At 43.6% G+C, this 19,925-nt stretch overlaps 1 protein-coding gene across 1 annotated transcript; it reads left to right on the forward strand.

Annotated features, from left to right (window-relative positions):
• The first annotated feature begins 253 nt into the window (after positions 1 to 253).
• LOC124699317 lies at positions 254 to 3,779 on the forward strand. Its single transcript, XM_047231638.1, has 6 exons — positions 254 to 415; positions 963 to 1,145; positions 1,294 to 1,419; positions 1,600 to 1,791; positions 2,502 to 2,669; positions 3,115 to 3,779. The coding sequence occupies exons 1-6, from the start codon at positions 350 to 352 to the stop codon at positions 3,496 to 3,498; spliced, it is 1,119 nt and encodes a 372-aa protein (XP_047087594.1). The 5' UTR covers positions 254 to 349; the 3' UTR covers positions 3,499 to 3,779.
• The last annotated feature ends 16,146 nt before the right edge of the window (positions 3,780 to 19,925 follow it).

The raw sequence follows: 19,925 nt of genomic DNA on the forward strand, positions 1-19,925 counted from the left end.
GCGGAGTTCGAGGGAGCCCAAGGGTAGAAGGGGAGAAGGAGGGGGGAAGGGGGGGGGGGGGCGCAGATGGTTCGTTGAGTGAACAATGCCCTGCTACTGCCCCGTGTGTTGGGCAAGGGGTCGTGACGCGATGCGATGCAAAAAGATGGCAAGGCGGGTTGTTCTGCAAAGACTTACAGGTGGGCCGTGGGCGCATCTGTCGAGCATCGACAGGTTGGTCCAGCTTTGGTCGATCTCAACTCTCAACCATCTCTCTTTTTCTCTCTATCAAAAGCAAGCAAGGGATCACCAAAGCTAGAAGCTGCTGCCTGCTTCTTCCTCTCCGCGTTCCAACCACCCAGCCAAGACCATGGCCTACCGCCGGAAGCAGCAGGGTCCCGTCGGCGCCGACGATCGCCGGACTCCCAAACCCCAGGCAAGCGCTCCCCTTTTCTCTCCTCCCTCCTCTGTACCGCCCGATCTCTCCGGTCATCGCTGCCAACTTGCTGCGCTTGCGCCTGTCGCGATCGAATATTATATCGGGATCACATCGCGTCCAACTCGCTGCTACGGCTGTGCCCTCCGTTCGGTCGACACGATTACTGTTGAGACGATGTGCGATAGTCACGGGCTGATGCGGGCTTTCCCCTCTTGCTTGCCAATTTGGGGGCAGCTTCAGCAGCAGTTCAGCTCATGGCGCAGCAGGTCAATTTGATTCGATCCTGAACATGCCAACTCCGTGGCGTGATAATCGCCGACCGATAATCTCACTCTGATTCCAAATCCATCACCGACATTATTAGCAAGCTATACTGCTATATCCGTCCTATGCTGTCTGTTTCTGATCTTCAGTTTTAGGTGAATATTAGCATGTCTGCAGTGTCTCACCTAGGAATTACTGTTATTCTTCATGCAGTGAAAATGGTTGGTCTGCTTATATAAGTACCTCTGCTGAATTTTTCTGTGCCGTGATAAATGAGCAGGGTTCGGCTGCCTCATCGTACACGTCCATGGATAGCATGCGTGAGCCTAATAAGCTTGGATTGTGGGGATCTTTGGCAAGAAAAGCCAAGGGGATTCTCGACGAGGATGCTGCCGCTCACAAGTTCGACGACTATGGGAAAGGCCAAACCACTCGCAAGCCTGACTCATCGATTGGAGCTCAGGTGAGATACAAAATAGAAATGGAGCTTGGTCCACATACATTGGTGAAAGAAACACAACGAATACAGTCACTCTGTCAGTACTCTTACTGTGCATTGACTGTTCCTAGGTGATTTACACCCCTCTCTGTTTTCTCTCTCTTTATTTCAGGCCCCCCAGTCTCGTTGGTCATTCGACAACTATGGAGGGACTGAAAGGAGTGAACCTCGGAAGAGGTCGGAGGCACTCGCTGCTTCTGTCAACCAGTTTGGTGGTAGAATCAGAAATGCCTTGGAAGTAATGTTCCTTAGCATAATGCAGCTCTATTTATTTTGCGATATCACTAAAACAGCTCTTAATATACACTTCATTTGGGCCCTGTTTTGTGTTGTATTTTGGTGGATAACAGTTTCTATTGAAAGTTCAGTATCCTGTTGGCTTTCTCCACTAACTTGTTTTTATGTCTCTTGTTAACAGGAAGGTCTCATCATTGTCGATAATAAGACATCAAACATAATTGAGGAAACAAAGAAGATACAAATTAGAAGAAAGCCTAATGGTTCCAGCCCGTATATGCAGAACCCTGCTGCAGATACATTCACCCCTCCCAGTTTCTCACAGAAAGCTGAAGCTGCAGCCCAGGAGACCCAATTAAAAGCTTCTCGCGACGTAAGGTGCCATGCCGTTACAGCTCAATTAGGACTATGCTTTATCAGTTCCATTATGGAAAAGCTACTAGACGTTTTCAATGGCAATTTTTTCTTAAAGACGCTTATATTTCCAATAAAGGGACTCATTTTATCTTATGAATGAAAAATATTTTTGAGAAACAGGAAAGGAATAAGGAAAATAAATACATGACTGCAACTGCAGAACATAGGAAAATTGTAGCAAAATGCTTCGATCCTACGTGAATGAGTAGAAACAAAGTGCTCGGAGTGGATGTCAAAATTCCTGCGGAATTGTTGGCATAGGAAATCAGTTCATAGGATTTTGATAGCATCACCCTTCTGATTCAAAGAGCCTCTATGGAGAATTTCCTAAGGATTGGAATCCTACAAAAAAAAACCTATGGAATTCTTAAAACCCAATGAGGCCGTCAATATCTAGATTAGTTTTTCTAATATTATTTCATCTAAGCCAAAGGCAGCATGGCACTAATAATTCTTGGTAGCAATGAACAGAACTGTTATATGCTGAAAGATATTTGTGTTAACTACTAAGTTCTTGGTTTTGGCTATCTATATATGATTCAAAATATGCCATGTCTACTTTTCACTACCCATTTAGACAACAGCACTGCATAGATTCAGATATGGTCATTTGTAATATATGTGCGTGCAATAATGCTTTCTCTTACCCTGTACAAATTATTTCAGGTTGCTAATGCGATGGCTGCTAAAGCAAAACTTGTACTCCGCGAACTAAAAACCGTTAAAGCTGACCTAGCTTTTGCTAAGCAGCGATGCAGTCAGCTAGAAGAAGAGAACAAAATGTTACGTGAAACTAAGCAGAAAGGGGTCAAAACTGAAGAGGATGATGACCTGGTAAATTTTATCTTGTCCTAATTGAATTGAGTTATATCGTATCGTATGCAGTGATGACAGTACTGCTCATTCACGATTCTTAATTTTATTCACTCATTACTAGTGTAAATAGCAAAGATGGATGATATTAGATATAGTTTCATTTAAGAAAATATTGGATATAATATGACTGTTTTCTTTCTGTCTGTAACTTTGGAATCATACTACATTTTGTTGTGGTTGATTCACATGAAAGTATGTGGTATGGCTAGTCTTAGTTTATAAAATAAGAGTTGAGTGATCGGTACTTTTAGCTGGCTATTACTTTGTCAAGCTGACTATTCATTGAATAGATCTGCCAGTGTCACTTCACCATTTCAGTTATTTCTATAGCTGCTGTTCTTTTCTGTCGTTGACCATAGCCTTCCCTCTTGAAGTCATACTGAAACAACTCTCCTTGAAACAGATCCGCATGCAACTAGAGGCATTACTGGCTGAGAAATCAAGGCTGGCACAGGAGAACTCCATGTATGCCCGTGAAAACCGTTTCCTCCGTGAGATAGTAGATTTTCACCAGTTCACTGGTCACGATGTTGTCTCCTTTCGTGATAGCGAAACGAAAGACAACAAACCAGAAGGTAGAAGTTACAGCTACGCAGAAAATATGTTTCCAGTGGTTGATGCTTATTTGGATCAGGAAGAAGTGTCCCCTGTGCCCTCCAGGTCAGAATCTCCAATTGTCAGCCGGGACGAGCCATCATCCCCAAAGTCCAGCAATTCTGTAAGCAATGCTGCCAATTCGCCGAGGAACTCCTCAAAGCCAAATGAGTTGGTACCTGACAAAGATTGATGTCTGAAGGCGGGTACCCTGCTTGTTTTGGCTCGCGGCTGTCATTTGGTTGTGACAGCTGTGCATGAAGTTTTGTCCATTCATTTGTTGACATCGGTTTGCAGTTGTAAAATGTAAGTTTAGGTACAGGTTTGTTTGTGCAAGATTATGTGGTCTGGAATTTGCATATAGTGTTCATATGTAGGGCAAACTTTGCAGTGATTACCTGGTTTGGAATCTGCATGCATTGTTCATGTACATGTAAAGTTTGTACAATACGGTTTGTTCATTCATGCATGTAGTGTACGTATTTGTACATTATTTGCTTCCAGCTTTGCCAGATTAGTTGGCCGTGTACGTGCACCAACTAATGCGATGCTCAAGACTCAAGAGTAACATTTGCACTTTGAACAAGAAAAACTTTCAGAAAAAAGAGAAAAAGGCAGGCAAACTACCAATGGATGTAGAAGGGAGAAAAGGTATTTGCAAGATCACATCAAAAGAGGTGAGGAATATAGGGCCGTAACCGAGGAAACTACAATGGTGCCTCGTCTCCATCCGTGAAGGCATATACCCTTTGTTCAATTTCATCCTGAATAAGCGGCACTACATCAATCAAAAGAGCTTCATTTCAAAAAAAAAAAAAAAACCTCTCATTCCTTTCCTCTCAAACACCGCTAAATGATGTTAGTTATGGTGCCACTAGGCACTAGCATCCTTCTTTTCATATGTCAGGTGTTGGTTTCCAGCACTAATTAAGAGACTGCCTTTTTTTTTTGTTGTAGGCGAAGGCATAGAGTATCGTTCGAAGCGAGCACCGAGTCTCGGACTGCAAATGTGAAGGAAAGGTATTGGACCATGTTTGGGTGTGGTAAATCTTCGCGTTGGTATGCCGGTTCGGCGTGCAGGTGGCCCGGTGTCGGCAGCGCAGCGATGTGGCCTCTTCTGGCGTCGATGGCTCACCCTGGCGGCTGGGACGTTCCTGTGTGGTGTGGCGAAAGACGATGGAGGAGTATCTAGTGGTCCACCTGGTGTTGGGTGCGAGTATGCCAGCGAAGGCTTGTTTCAACCTTGGCCGGAACCGTGGACGACAGCGTCCCAAGGAGTCATTACCTTGTTGGAGGCGTAGTGGGGCGATTCTCGTTTCGTGTGTGTTCCGGGGGGAAACCCCAGATTCGGGCTTCACATTGAGCAACATGTTAAGCTCATTGCAATAATTAACTAACTGAAAAGACCAGTCTGATGAAAAGAGTTAGGGAATCCACTTATACACTTAACACCCCCTTATGTGTGACACGAAGAAGACAATATATGTAAACATAGAGGTATGGCTCAACAGGCCTATACGTTGACAAGAGAGGAGCAATATAATTTATACAATAAATTGTGAAAATAAGAACTCGAACTCGAGACCCTAGTTCTGATACCATATTAAACTTTCGTGCATTAATCAACAATTTCAAAAGACCGATCTTATGAAAAAAGTTAGCCAAGCTTATATCCGTGTTGGGAAGCAATTTAGCTTTTTAATCAAATAATCATGTGAAGTAGCTTCTCTTTCTGTTGCAAAATGTGAGGTGCCATGCACCTCAAGGCTCAAGCTTTAGTTGGCCAACACTTAGAGCATGTGTAGCAGATCTCGTAACAATCGGTATTGTAAAAGTTGTTTAGGGTAAAGTGTAAATCATTTTTTACACTACGAAAGTGGACCGGGTAGAATATATACAAGATGAAACCCTAAAAAAATTTCTACCATACATGATTTATCCTTCCTCGCCGAGATCAACAGATTGGAGCGAATCGAAAAGGTTGCAGGGCTCAGGTCAGCCGTCTACTACGACGTGGGTAAGCCGCCGCCCTACCCACAAAATGCGGTTAGATCCATAAAATGTGGAGACGGTGATAGCGGGCATTACTATTTTTGTGTCATATGACCATATTTCGTTAGCCTAATTGTAGACATATTTGAAACTTGAAATGTGAGGGCGCCTTGTATGAGCGAAGTGCTGGCTCGTTGAGGCCAGTCAAGAATGGCAAACTTCAACCAAGAATGACAAATTGACGCTAAAATCATGAATGCCAAATTGAACATCTACTAGCTGGATTGCGTCCATTGTGGATGAACATTGATGAGTGCCATTACACCGGCACCATACCTTGCTCGCTGCAGGTGCAGGACCAGTGCAAATCGCAGCGTGCACACATGAACGTATTTGTACATGCTTGGCGCCGTTTACAACGCGTGAATTTCCTCTCGTCCATTTCAAATCGAAGCGTTTTCTGCGAATTCTGGCGGAATTCCGAATGAAGCTCCCGCGTTCCATGGCCGTAATAATATTGGATTAAGCATCTAACGCTTTTTTTTTTTGACAATTGATTCGATATCAATCCACGTCCTAAAGTTCAAACGAGAAAGTATCTTTCGGTACTGGTTCATTCGTTTTCCAGCTATTTACAAAGTCAGCGGCTAAGCAGGATATGTGTCATGGTTACCCTTTTGTGCCACATAGGCACATACGCTCAACTCCTTTATTGAGCTGTCACTATCATTAGCATTGTTAGTGGTTAAGTTTCATATCTTGGAGAGGGGCCTCATCGTGCAATAGTTCTAGTTGGGTTCTAATAATGTCACTGACCCACAGAGAGGACCATATTTCCTGGAATATTGGGAAAAACGTTGATTGACAGTCTCTTTTTTTTTCTGAAATGAAGAAGAAATGCTTAGAGGAGTTGGTTCATTTATTTTTCAAAAAATGGCACTTTATTACTCAAAGTTTGACATAATACACCCGGTCTCTACATACAATTAGGATGCACATGCACTATTCCAGGTTACAATCCAAACAAAAATAGTGCAACACAAAGGACAGTTCTAAAAAAACAATCATATCATTGTGCAGGAGCCTCTATCCTTACACTATACAGCCACCTATGTTGGATAATAAACTCCTTAGCCGAATTTTTCAATCGTGTAGAATTGTTGGTTCATTTATGGAGGTCTAAGATCCATTCCGCTCCTCCACAGCGATCCCGGAGAAGAGAGAAGAAATGGTCTTATGTTCAACGAAAGTAAAGGATGTGTGTTTATGCCGTAGCATGCGATAATTTCATATTGCCACCGTCTCTGTCTTTTTCTTGCGAAGGAAGAACTGATCATATTAACCAAGATTCATACAGAACAGCCCAGGAAACAAAGGAAATTACAAAAAGGTCCTCCTGAGCCCCAGCATCGTCTTCAACACGCATCACGCCACGTCGGCGAAACCCGCCCTGCTCCACCACGCTTTGCTTGGATTGGACGGAGTCCCCAAGCAGCAAGGAAGTCGACGCTCCTCGGCACCGAAGCACCTCCATCCTGCGCGCCGGCCAACGACGCCAGCTTGGTCAACGGGAACAGATCCCACCAGATCTGCAAACGCCGGATCCTCCACCACACGGACTCCGGCACGGGGACGACACGCACCACGCCTCCGATGAGACGCGAGCGAAGCAAAGACGACAGATCCGCAGCTGGCCTCCACCGGAGCACCGACCGTGAAGGAGAGGACCGCCGCCTTCAAAAGCCACTCCGGCCACGCCACCAACTCCCCAGCGCCGCCGGCTAGCAACCTACTGCTACCTACACTATGTACACGCCGGGATCCGGCGATTCCCCATCCTCCCGCCGCTGAGGCGACCGCCGGAGGGTGGGGAATCACACGAATCGCCGGCGGCGAGGTGGGAGCAGGGATTGGTTTCAGAAAAACGTCTGCCTCTACTGTAGCGGGAGGAGGGGAACGGTCCAAGCTCGTCTGTTACCACCGTCTCTGTCTGAGCCCACATTTCAGTGACCACCCAACACTTTTGGCAAATTAGTTTGTAATCCATTAACAAAAAACATAAGCACACTACAAGAAACAGTCTGTCAGAGAGAACTATGGCGACCAGCCGTCACTTCATCTAAGTTTGTGAATTGGCCGGTTTGATTTTGACCATATTTCTTCTTATCACGGAACGAGTGCATCATTCTTCATTCATGGAAGCCAAATGGACCACGGTCCCCTTCTCCACTACACGGATGATGCCCCTCCATTTGGTAGAGTCTAGTGCTGTCTCTTTGCTGACTTGAACACCAAGAGCACAATCAACATAACGCCAGCTTGGTTACGTCAGGTACAAAATATCATCTCCTCATGATAATGTTGCTAGTTAGTGCTACTGTACGTAGCTTCACTCTTCAGCAAAACAAAGCACCAAAGAAAGAGGAACAACAGTATGGTTGCCTCGTGGGTCATCTTTTAACAAATAGCAAAGGGCTAGTAGTACATCCATAATGTGTGAAAAAAAATCCATGATGTGTGAAAACCCTTGCAAATATCATGACATATTAGCATGTACTACATGCTAAACATCATGCTCCTTGGCATTTCTCTTCAAGCTGAGAAAGTACACCTTCATACTGAACTCACTCGTCACAAAGACTATCCGAAAAAAAAAACGCTTCGTCCCGTCCGTCCCCCGCGGGCGGACTCGGGGCGATTCCCTCGAACCCTAGCTCGTAGCTCTCCCCTCCTCCTCCCCCCACCGCCGCCGCCAGTGCAGGCCGTCGGGCAAAGCCCGCGCGGTGCTGACGGCGGCAGCCTCGCCCGTACCCGCGCGTTCGGAGCGGAGGCGCGGGGTCTCCATGTCCGGCGGCGGTGCTCCTAGGTGGACCTGGGCTCGGCGGCGGTGGCCTGACTCAGGTGGCGCAGCGCAGGGTGGCGACGATGCGGCCGCTTGGCAGCGGGGCGGCCGGGAAGCTGGTGGCGGCGCTTCTCCGACCCAGATCTGGGCCCTTCGGGGCCCATCTGGGTCTGGACGGGCCTGGCCTGGGCGTTCCAAGTGCTGCTTCCGACGGGCGACGGGGAGGCTCGGGCTGGGGATGGTCTTGGATGGCGGCGCGCTGACTACATCGTGGCCACGGGAGCTTCACGAGCCCGACGGGCTCGGCCGGGCCAGATGGGCCTCGGTCCGCTCCTCGTAGCCGCGTCCGTCCGATTACCGCAGGCGGTGGTGGAGGTTGTCCCCTCCCGCGTGGCTGCTGTTTAGACCCTCCTCGTCCCTAGTTGCTCCCTCTTGTTTTTCGTCGGTCTTCATTTCTCAGGCCATGGTGAGGCGGCGTTGGTGGTGGCATGATCGTGGTGGTGCAATTTGGTGGGCAGCGAGGCTGGTGGAGCGCGATGAAGCGTCTAGGGTCATGGTCCTTAGGGGGGCGGGAGAAATTCCTATCGAATGGTCGACACAGACGCGGTGACGCCCACGGGCGCCACCATTCCTTCTTGAAGGGCGTCGCGGCCCTTCCTACCCACACCCCTCCCGTTTACCGGGGGAAACCCTAGGATATCTCCGGGCAGCAGCGTTGTCATCGTCGCATTCCTTCTTGAAGGTGTTGCTTTGGTATGCGGCGCTTCGGAGGGCTACACGTGTGTTGGGAGTTCTTCAGAGGGCACATCGGTTGTGGATCATCAGCGTTTTCGTCGATCCTCCTTTGTCGACATTCTTTTCTCTTCTTTTTATTTTTATTTCTTTAGGGCTGGTGTTGTGCTGAGGCCCCAGCAAGCAGTTGTACCGTGTGGTTGCTATATTAATATAGCGGGGCGAAAGCCTATTTCGAGAACTCACTCCCGTCGCTATTTTTAACCTCTAAGCACGCACTCTTCCTTTTGACTCATGAGGATCCCCTTTTGTCTCTCCAATGTATAGCACATCAGCTTATTTCACACGGTTATATTGTTTTTCTCTCATCCGCACATGAATGCAACTAGTGTTTCCCACTCTTCTCCAGCAAGTATATTGTTCTCCTAAGGTTCTGGTAACTATTGGTGCGGGGAGGGAGAGGAGGAATTCGGCTCTTCTTTAGGGTAGGGCTTTGTTTGTGTGTCTTGGAAGTGATACTGGGTAATGGTGACGTTGCAATGATGGAATAAGTTCCCATGACTTTCTTCCCGTCTCTGCAGTGTTTTCTGCGACATCAACGATGTTATTGCGAGTGTGTGATATCTTATCTAATTCACAAGGTCTATTAGCAACGTGTCAGGAATATTATACTATTTAACACAGTAGCCTTCGAGATATGTCGCGATGGTAGTTCAAATATTCTTCTTCAATTTTCTTTCTCGGAGAAATGAAGTGCCTTTCGTCTGTGGAGACGTGTTAGTAGTGTTATCACTTGAAAACATCCGCCTTAGATCTCTCCAAGTATGGGATGAATGGCCCTTTTTTTATTGATGCAATGGTGTATGAGTTAGTTTCCATGTCTACTCTGGCGGAGTGATGAATCCGAGATAGGGTGACAAGCTTGAGGAGTGGCCCCATCGTTGTTCCAACAAAATTGTGTTTGCCCAATCACACCCTGCTGATGTTCGAGTGGCATTATCCTTTCTTGGTTTGCTCAATCACAACCTGCCCTGAGCTTGTCGCATTTATTGGTTATTTTTTTAGTGACAATCTCATCTTCCTAATAGTTTTCTCAACTTGAATCACATTTGAATTATATCCGAATATTCTTCCCATAAACATATGTTTTCAAATATATTTCACTCTTGGAGACTAAATGCTATTCTTATACTTAAATGGACCCACAAACCATCAGAGCTCATTTTGTGACCATTATTTCATTTCATTTGGAAAAATGCAATGATGACATTGATGATATTATTTCACTTGCCAAATTAATCCATAGAAATGATAGGATGCCAAAAGGAATTAAATTTACGCGTGGGATGCAAACCATGGAATTCTCAATTAAATTATGTAACAACTCAAGTGCAGTACAAATACAATTTTCTTGAAATTAAAAATAATTTTTTGATTCCATCCCAAAATGATGGAAGCCAAACAAGCTCTTACGGTCATCTCGGCTTCAGAAAATTACTTTAGATGAGTTGTATGATCATACTCATACCTAGTACCCGAATCCACTCGTTGGCAAAGTGGGACCCTACATAATTTTACAAGTCATCCTTACTGAGAAAGTACACCTTCATACCGAACTCACTCTTGTTGATTTTTTAACCTGTAGGCACACTCTTCCTTCGGACTAATGAGGATCCCCTTTTGTCTCTCCAATGTATAGAACATCCACTTATTTTGTACGGTTATATTGTTTTTCTCTCATCCTCACACGGATGGAACTAGAGTTTCACCCTCTTCTCCATCAAGTATATTGTTCTCCTAAAGTTCTTGTAACCATTGGTGCGGGGAGGCGGAGGAGGAATTCGGCTCTTCTTTAATGTGGGGCTTTGTTTGTGTGTCTTAGAAGCTATATTGGGTAGTGGTGACACTGCAACGATGGAATAAGTCCCCATGACTTTCTTCCCGTCCCTATGTTGTTTTGTGCGACATCAACGATGTTATTGCGAGTGTGTGGTGTCATATCTAATTCACAAGTTCTATTAGCAACATGTCAGGAATTTGTACTGTTTAACGCTCTAGCCTTCGAGAGGTGTGGCGATGGTAGTTGAAATATTCTTCTTCAATTGTCTTTCTCTGAGAAATGGTGTGCCTTTGGTATGTGGAGACTTCCTAGTAGTGTTGTCACTTGAAAACATCAATGGCCGCCTTATATCCCTCCAAGTATGGGATGAATGGAGCTTATTTTTGATTGATGCAATGGTGTATGACAATATGAGTTAGTTTGGACGTCCAGACTATGGGGGAGTGATGGATTCGAGATAGGGCGATAAGCCCGAGGAGTGGCCCCATCGTTGTTCCGTTCAACAATGTGTTTGCCCAATCACACCTTGCCGATGTTCAACTGACGTTATGTTTTTCTTAGTTTGCCCGATCACAACCTGCCCCCGAGATTGTCGCGGTTATTGTTTGTTTCTTAATGACACTCTGGTCTTCATAATAGTTCTCTCAACTTGAATCATATTTAAATTATATTAGAATATTTTTCTGATAAACATATGTTTTCACTCTTGGAGACTAAATGATACTATTATATCGTGTCATATAAATGGACCCGCAAAAACTTAGAGCTCGTTTGGCAACCATTATTTCATTTCATTTGGAAAAATGAAAAGATGACATTGATGATATTATGTCAATTGGTAAATCCACAGAAATGATAGGGTACCAAAATGAATTAAAGTTAGGCATGGGATGCAAATCATGGAATTCTCAATTAAATTCGGCAACGATCGGCAAAAAAGTGTTCCCGAAATTAGAGATGAATTGTTTGATTCCATTACGAATTGATGGGAGCCAAAAGAGCTCTTAGGATCATCTTGGGTGTCGACTTTACAAAATAACTTTATATGTGATTTATGATCATACTCATACCTAGTACCAGAATCCAGGCGTTGGCAAAGGGAACTCTACAAAAGTTTACCCACTGAGCTGTGGGCTTCACCTCATGTCCTACATGTCAGCGACCTATGATACGTCTCCGACGTATCGATAATTTCTTATGTTCTATGCCATATTATTGATGATACCTACATGTTTTATGCACACTTTATGTCATATTCGTGCATTTTCTGGAACTAACCTATTAACAAGATGCCGAAGTGCCGGTTCTCGTTTTCTGCTGTTTTTGGTTTCGAAATCCTAGTAACGAAATATTCTCGGAATTGGACGAAACGAAGACCCAGGGGCCTATTTTGCCACGAACCTTCCAGAAGACCGAAGAGCATACGAAGTGGGGCCACGAGGTGGCGACACCACATGGGGGCGCGGCCAAGGGGGGCCCGCGCCGCCCTATGGTGTGGGCCCCTCGTCGGGCCCCCGACTCGCCCTTCCGCCTACTTAAAGCCTCCGTCGCGAAACCCCCGATGCGAAAAACCACGATACGGAAAACCTTACCGAGACGCCGCCGCCGCCGATCCCATCTCGGGGGATTCTCGGAGATCTCCTCCGGCACCCTGCCGGAGAGGGGATTCATCTCCCGGAGGACTCTACACCGCCATGGTCGCCTCCGGAGTGATGAGTGAGTAGTTCACCCTGGACTATGGGTCCATAGCAGTAGCTAGATGGTTGTCTTCTCCTCATTGTGCTTCATTGTTGGATCTTGTGAGCTGCCTAACATGATCAAGATCATCTATCCGTAATACTCTATGTTGTGTTTGTCGGGATCCGATGGATAGAGAATACCATGTTATGTTAATTATCAAGTTATTTCATATGTGTTGTTTATGATCTTGCATGCTCTCCGTTACTAGTAGAGGCTCGGCCAAGTTTTTGCTTTTAACTCCAAGAGGGAGTATTTATGCTCGATAGTGGGTTCATGCCCGCATTGACACCGGGACGGTGATGAGAAAGTTCTAAGGTTGTGTTGTGCTTGTTGCCACTAGGGATAAAACATTGGCGCTATGTCCGATGATGTAGTTGTTGATTACATTACGCACCATACTTAATGCAATTGTCCGTTGCTTTGCAACTTAATACCGGAAGGGGTTCGGACGATAACCTGAAGGTGGACTTTTTAGGCATAGATGCGATTGGATGGCGGTCTATGTACTTTGTCGTAATGCCCAATTAAATCTCACTATACTTATCATGTCATGTATGTGCATTGTTATGCCCTCTCTATTTGTCAATTGCCCGACTGTAATTTGTTCACCCAACATGCTTTTATCTTATGGGAGAGACACCTCTAGTGAACTGTGGACCCCGGTCTATTCTTTTAATACTGAAATACAAATCTGCTGCAATACTTGTTTTACTGTTTTCTCTGCAAACAATCATCTTCCACACAATACGGTTAACCCTTTGTTACAGCAAGCCGGTGAGATTGACAACCTCACTGTTTCGATGGGGCAAAGTACTTTGGTTGTGTTGTGCAGGTTCCACGTTGGCGCCGGAATCTCTGGTGTTGCGCCGCACTACATCCCGCCGCCATCAACCTTCAACGTGCTTCTTGACTCCCTACTGGTTCGATTAAACCTTGGTTTCTAACCGAGGGAAACTTGCCGCTGTGCGCATCACACCTTCCTCTTGGGGTTCCCAACGGACGTGTCAACTACACGCATCAAGCAAATTTGTGGCGCCGTTGCCGGGGAGATCAAGACACGCTGCAAGGGGAGTCTCCACTTCTCAATCTCTTTACTTTGTTTTTGTCTTGCTTTATTTTATTTACTACTTTTTTTGCTGCACTTATATCAAAACACAAAAAAAATTAGTTGCTAGTTTTACTTTATTTACTGTCTTTCACTCTATATCAAAAACACAAAAAATTAGTTTACTTGCATTTACTTTATCTAGTTTGCTTTATTTACTACTGCTAAAATGGCCAACCCTGAAAATACTAAGTTGTGTGACTTCACTAGCACAAATAATAATGATTTCTTATGCACACCTATTGCTCCACCTGCTACTACAGCGAGAATTCTTTGAAATTAAACCTGCTTTACTTAATCTTGTCATGAGAGAGCAATTTTCCGGTGTTAGTTCCGATGATGCTCGCTGCCCATCTCAATAATTTTGTTGAACTATGTGAAATGCAAAAATATAAAGATGTAGATGGTGACATTATAAAATTAAAATTGTTTCCTTTCTCATTAAGAGGAAGAGCTAAAGATTGGTTGCTATCTCTGCCTAAGAATAGTATTGATTCATGGACTAAATGCAAGGATGCTTTTATTGGTAGATATTATCCCCCTGCTAAAATTATATCTTTGAGGAGTAGCATAATGAATTTTAAACAATTGGATAATGAACATGTTGCTCAAGCTTGGGAAAGAATGAAATCTCTCGGTTAAAAATTGCCCAACCCATGGACTGACTACTTGGATGATCATCCAAACCTTCTATGCAGGACTAAATTTTTCTTCGCGGAATTTATTGGATTCAGCTGCTGGAGGTACCTTTATGTCCATCACTCTTGGTGAAGCAACAAAGCTCCTTGATAATATGATGGTTAATTACTCTGAATGGCACACGGAAAGAGCTCCACAAGGTAAGAAGGTAAATTCTGTTGAAGAATCCTCTTCCTTGAGTGATAAGATTGATGCTATTATGTTTATGCTTGTTAATGGTAGGACTAATGTTGATCCTAATAATGTTCCGTTAGCTTCATTGGTTGCTCAAAATTCTAGATCACATCCTGCTAATGGTAATTCTTATGGTAGATATGTTTCACCTAATGAGGAAAAGATGTTAGAAATTGAAAGGTCCACCAAGAGCTTTATGCAATCACAGTATGAGCAAAATAAATTGTTTACTAAAACTATGAATGAGCAATCTACCTTGTTGAAGAAAATAGGAAATCAACTTGAAAATTTGAATATGGAGATTTAAGGTTGCAAACTAAACTTGCAAATGCTCGAAGACCGAATCTCATACATGTCCGCGTCACAATCTTCTTTAATTAATAAAATGGCTGCTAAACTTGATGATATTGAAAATAAAATTGTTACTACAGCAAATGCCATCCAAGTTAGAATTAATGAGAATATAAGATTAATGGCTGAACTCGCGTGCTAGGTGGGATAGAGAAGAAAATGAAAAACTAGCTAAAAAGAAAAATGTAGCTAAAGTTTGGACTATTACCACCACTAGCAATGCTAATGATTCACATGTTGCTGCACCTCCTACTATCAATGGTAAAATAATTGGTGTTGCCAATGCTTCTACTCCTAGTGCAAAGCGCGCAAAATTACCTGAAACTGCTAAAACTGCTGAAACCGCTTGTGATAAAACTGCTGAAATTTTTTCCAACCTTGGGGATGATAATCCCATTGCTTTAGATTGTAATGATTTAGATTTTGATGATTGCCACATCTCTGAAGTTATAAAGTTCTTGCAAAAACTTGCTAAGAGTCCCAATGCTAGCGTTCGTAAACTTGGCTTTCACAAAACATATTACAAATGCTCTCATAAAAGCTAGAGAAGAGAAACTAAAACTTGAAACTTCTATTCCTAGAAAGCTAGAGGATGGTTGGGAGCCCATCATTAAAATGAGAGTCAAAGATTTTGATTGTAATGCTTTATGTGATCTTGGTGCAAGTATTTACGTTATGCCAAAAAAGTCTATGATATGCTTGACTTGTCACCATTGAAAAATTGTTATTTGGATGTTAATCTCGCTGATAATGCTAAAAAGAAACATTTGGGGAAAGTTGATAATGTTCATATTATGGTTAACAATAACCTTGTCCCCGTTGATTTTGTTGTCTTGGATATTGAATGCCATGCATCTTGCCCCATTATATTGGGAATACCTTTTCTTCGAACCGTTGGTGCTACTATTGATATGAAGGAAGGTAATATTAAATATCAATTTCCTCTCAAGAAAGGTATGGAACACTTCCCTAGAAAGAGAATGAAGTTACCTTATGATTCTATTATTAGAACAAATTATGATGTTGATGCTTCGTCTCTCGATGTTACTTGAGTTACACTTTCGCGCCTAGCTGAAAGGCGTTAAAGAAAAGCGCTTATGGGAGACAACCCATGTTTTTACTCCAGTATTTTTGTTTTATATTTGTGTCTTGGAAGTTGTTTACTACTGTAGCAACCTCTCCTTATCTTAGTTTTATGTTTTGTTGTGCCAAGTAAAGTCTTTGATAGTAAAGTAAGTACTAGATTTGGATTACTGCGCAGTTCCAGATTTCTTTGCTGTCACGAATCTGGGTCTACTTCCCTGTAGAAATCTCAGAAAATTAAGCCAATTTACGTGCATGATCCTCAGATATGTACGCAACTTTCATTCAATTTGAGCATTTTCATTTGAGCAAGTCTGGTGGCCTAATAAAATCCATCTTTACGGACTGTTCTATTTTGACAGATTCTGTCTTTTATTTTGCATTGCCTCTTTTGCTATGTTGGATGAATTTCTTTGATCCATTAATGTCCAGTAGCTTTATGCAATGTCCAGAAGTGTTAAGAATGATTGTTTCACCTCTGAACATGTGAATTTTTATTATGCACTAACCCTCTAATGAGTTGTTTCGAGTTTGGTGTGGAGGAAGTTTTCAAGGATCAAGAGAGGAGTATGATGCAATATGATCAAGGAGAGTGAAAGCTCTAAGCTTGGGGATGCCCCGTGGTTCACCCTCGTGATGACCCACAAGTATAGGGGATCGCAATGAGTCTTCGAGGGAAGTATTACCCAATTTATTGATTCGACACAAGGGGAGACAAAGAACACTTGGAAGCCTTAACAACAGAGTTGTCAATTCAGCTTGCACTGGAAACAGACTTGCTCGCAAGAGTTTATCGAGAGTAACAGCTTTATAGCAAGTAGCGATAGTGAAATAACAAGACAGAGAGTAACAAAGACAAGCAGTAGTGATTTTAGTAAACAAAGCAAGATTAAAATATCGTAGGCACGGGGACGGATAACGGGCGTTGCATGGATGAGAGAAACTCATGTAACAATCATAGCAGGGCATTTGCGGATAATAATAAAACGGTGTCCAAGTACTAATCAATCAATAGGCATGTGTTCCAATTATAGTCGTACGTGCTCGCAATGAGAAACTTGCACAACATCTTTTGTCCTACCAGCTCGGTGGCAGCCGGGCCTCAAGGGAAACTACTCGGATATTAAGGTACTCCTTTTAATAGAGTACCGAGCAAAGCATTAACACTCCGTGAACACATGTGATCCTCACATCACCGCCATTCCCTCCGGTTGTCCCGATTCGTCACTTCGGGGCCATTGGTTCCGGACAAGCGACATGTGTATACAACTTGCGGGTAAGATCATAAACAACGAATATCTTCATGAATCAATAACATGTTCAGATCCGAGATCATGGCACTCGGGCCCTAGTGACAAGCATTAAGCATAACAAGTTGCAACAATATCATAAAAGTACCATCTACGTGACACTAGGCACTATGCCCTAACAATCTTATGCTATTACATGACCAATCTCATCCAATCCCTACCATCCCCTTCAGCCTACAGCGGGGGAATTACTCACACATGGATGGGGGAAACATTGCTGGTTGATGGAGAGGCGTTGGCGGTGATGGCGGTGATGATCTCCTCCAATTCCCCGTCCCGCGGAGTGCCGAACCGGAGACTTCGGCTCCCGCGACGGAGTTTCGCGATGTGGCGGCGTTCGGAGGGTTTCCGGCAACTTCGACTTCTCTTCCGGCGTTTTTAGGTCGAGGCGAATAAGTAGTCCGAAGGAGGGCGTCGGAGGCCGGCCGAGGGGGCCACACCACAGGCCGCGCGGGCCCCCCCGGGCCGCGCCGCCGGTGGTGTGGGGCCCCGGGCCTCCACCTCAATTGCCCTTCCGGCTCCGTTAGTTTCCCGGGAAAATAGGGCCTTCCGCATAAATTCCGAGGTTTTTCCCGAAAGTTGGATTTCCGCACAAAAACGAGACACCGGAGCAATTCTGCTGAAAACAGCGTTAGTCCGTGTTAGTTGCATCCAAAATACACAAATTAGAGGCCAAACAATAGCAAAAGTGTTCGGGAAAGTAGATACGTTTTGGACGTATCAACTCCCCCCAAGCTTAGCTTATTGCTTGTCCTCAAGCAATTCAGTTAACAACCGAGCGATAAAAGAACTTTCACGAACACATTTGCTCATATGATGTATATATTCTCATGTTATGGCTAATACTTAAGCAGTTCATAATGAGACACATGCAAATAAGATCATCTAACAGCCTATGTCAATCATGGAGAGGTACCAACAATTAATAATAAGCATCAAGAATCATGTACATAAGCAAGATTTCAATGTTCATAAGAGAGTATGATAAAGTGGTATCTCGCTTGCCTGTATTTGATTGGCAAAACATAAATGCCCGGGCACCTTTGAAGTTCATAGAAAGACTAGAAGTAGTGATTGTCAAAGATAAAAGCATCAAAGTTATACCACAATCAATCATATTTTGAGACAAGCATATTATACTAAGAATGACAGCTTGTGCTCTCAAGAAAGTGCTCAAAGAAATAATGGAGACACAACATAAAAGTAAAAGATTGACCCTTCGCAGAGGGAAGCAGGGATTAACATGCGCTAGAGCTTTTCATTTGTAAAGCAGGAGTAAAATTATTTTGAGAGGTGTTTGTTGTTGTCAACGAATGGTAATGGGTACACCAACTACCTCGCCAACCGGACTTTCAAGAGCGGCTCCCATGAATTATTGCATATTTATGTGGCACTCCTTCCAACCTTTCTTGCACAAACCATGGCTAACCGAATCCTCGGGTGCCTGCCAACAATCTCATACCATGAAGGAGTGCCTTTTTATTTTAGTTTTATTATGATGATGACACTCCCCCAACCTTTGCTTACACAATCCATGGCTAACCGAATCCTTCGGTGCCGTCCAACAATCACAAACCATGGAGGAGTGTCTATTTAAGTTTAATTAATTCGGGACCGGGAATCCCATTGCCAGCTCTTTTTGCAAAATTATTGGATAAGCGGATGTGCCACTATTCCATATGAGAGTCCGTCAAAAGTAAATGACAAGGTTGAAAGCTAAACACCACATACTTCCTCATGAGCTATGAAACATTAACACAAATTAAGAACTATTTTGAAGATTTTAAAGGTAGCGCATGAGAATTTACTTGGAATGGTTTGAAATGCCATGAATAGGTATTTATGGTGGACACTCGGAATAACTTGGTTTTCATGTGTTTGGAGGCACGAGCAGCGTTCCCGCTCAGCACAAGTGAAGGCTAGCAAAAAGACTAGGGAGCGACAAATCAAGAGAGCAAGAATCGTCATAATCATGCTTGCGGCAAAATAAATTAACCGAGGCATAAAAGTGATACAAGAACTCGAAGCAATGTAAATCATTGAGACTTAATTGACTCTTGTTCAGTCATATGCATGCGTGAGCATGTGCCAAGTCGATATAAATGAATTATTCAGAGGAGGATACCACAATGCCATACTTACTTATGAATAAAACAATGCAAGCAAACATCCATAACATGCTACTCATATTAATAGATTGGAGCTAATCATGAGAGATCATGAACTACTAGACTTTCTCAAATAACATATACCTCACATGAACCAACTAAGCATGCTCACATGGATGAGTATATGTACAAAAATGAAAACAAATAGAGTTCATACCAGCCTCTCACCACAATCAGATTGTCGTAGATCGTCATTATTGCCTTTTCACTTGTGTAGCTTGGATAATATGAAATGAAAACCACGCTCCAGCCACCGAAGACCATTGAACTCATAAAGAACTTTAAAAACCAAAGAAGAACAGCAAATATTTTTGGTCTTTTTGTGTTTTGGAAAGGAACAAAGCAAAAACAAGAAATAGCAAACTAAAAGAAACACAGAAAAGCGAGATGGCAGAAATCTGCCAAAACCTGACAGCAGTACAGAAATCGATTTTTACAAAAATCTTACGTTGCTCAGTTCAAAAAGTGTTCAACTAATGAAAGTTAGATAACAACCTGGGGAACATGCACAAAAATTTTCAACTCAAAATACTGTTCTGGCTGGGCACACGAATTTTTACGGTAACAGCCCAGAATCTGTTTTC

The sequence above is a fragment of the Lolium rigidum genome, chromosome 3 (genome assembly GCF_022539505.1).
Source record: "Lolium rigidum isolate FL_2022 chromosome 3, APGP_CSIRO_Lrig_0.1, whole genome shotgun sequence".
In the NCBI taxonomy this organism is placed as follows: domain Eukaryota; kingdom Viridiplantae; phylum Streptophyta; class Magnoliopsida; order Poales; family Poaceae; genus Lolium; species Lolium rigidum.

Bases quoted from the DNA above. Each gene is read 5' to 3' on its own strand.
- LOC124699317 (XM_047231638.1), top strand. From the start codon at position 350: ATGGCCTACCGCCGGAAGCAGCAGGGTCCCGTCGGCGCCGACGATCGC. The intron at 416-962 runs GCAAGCGCTCCC...ATAAATGAGCAG, and splicing joins GCCGGACTCCCAAACCCCAG to GGTTCGGCTGCCTCATCGTA. The intron at 1,420-1,599 runs GTAATGTTCCTT...TCTTGTTAACAG, and splicing joins GAATCAGAAATGCCTTGGAA to GAAGGTCTCATCATTGTCGA.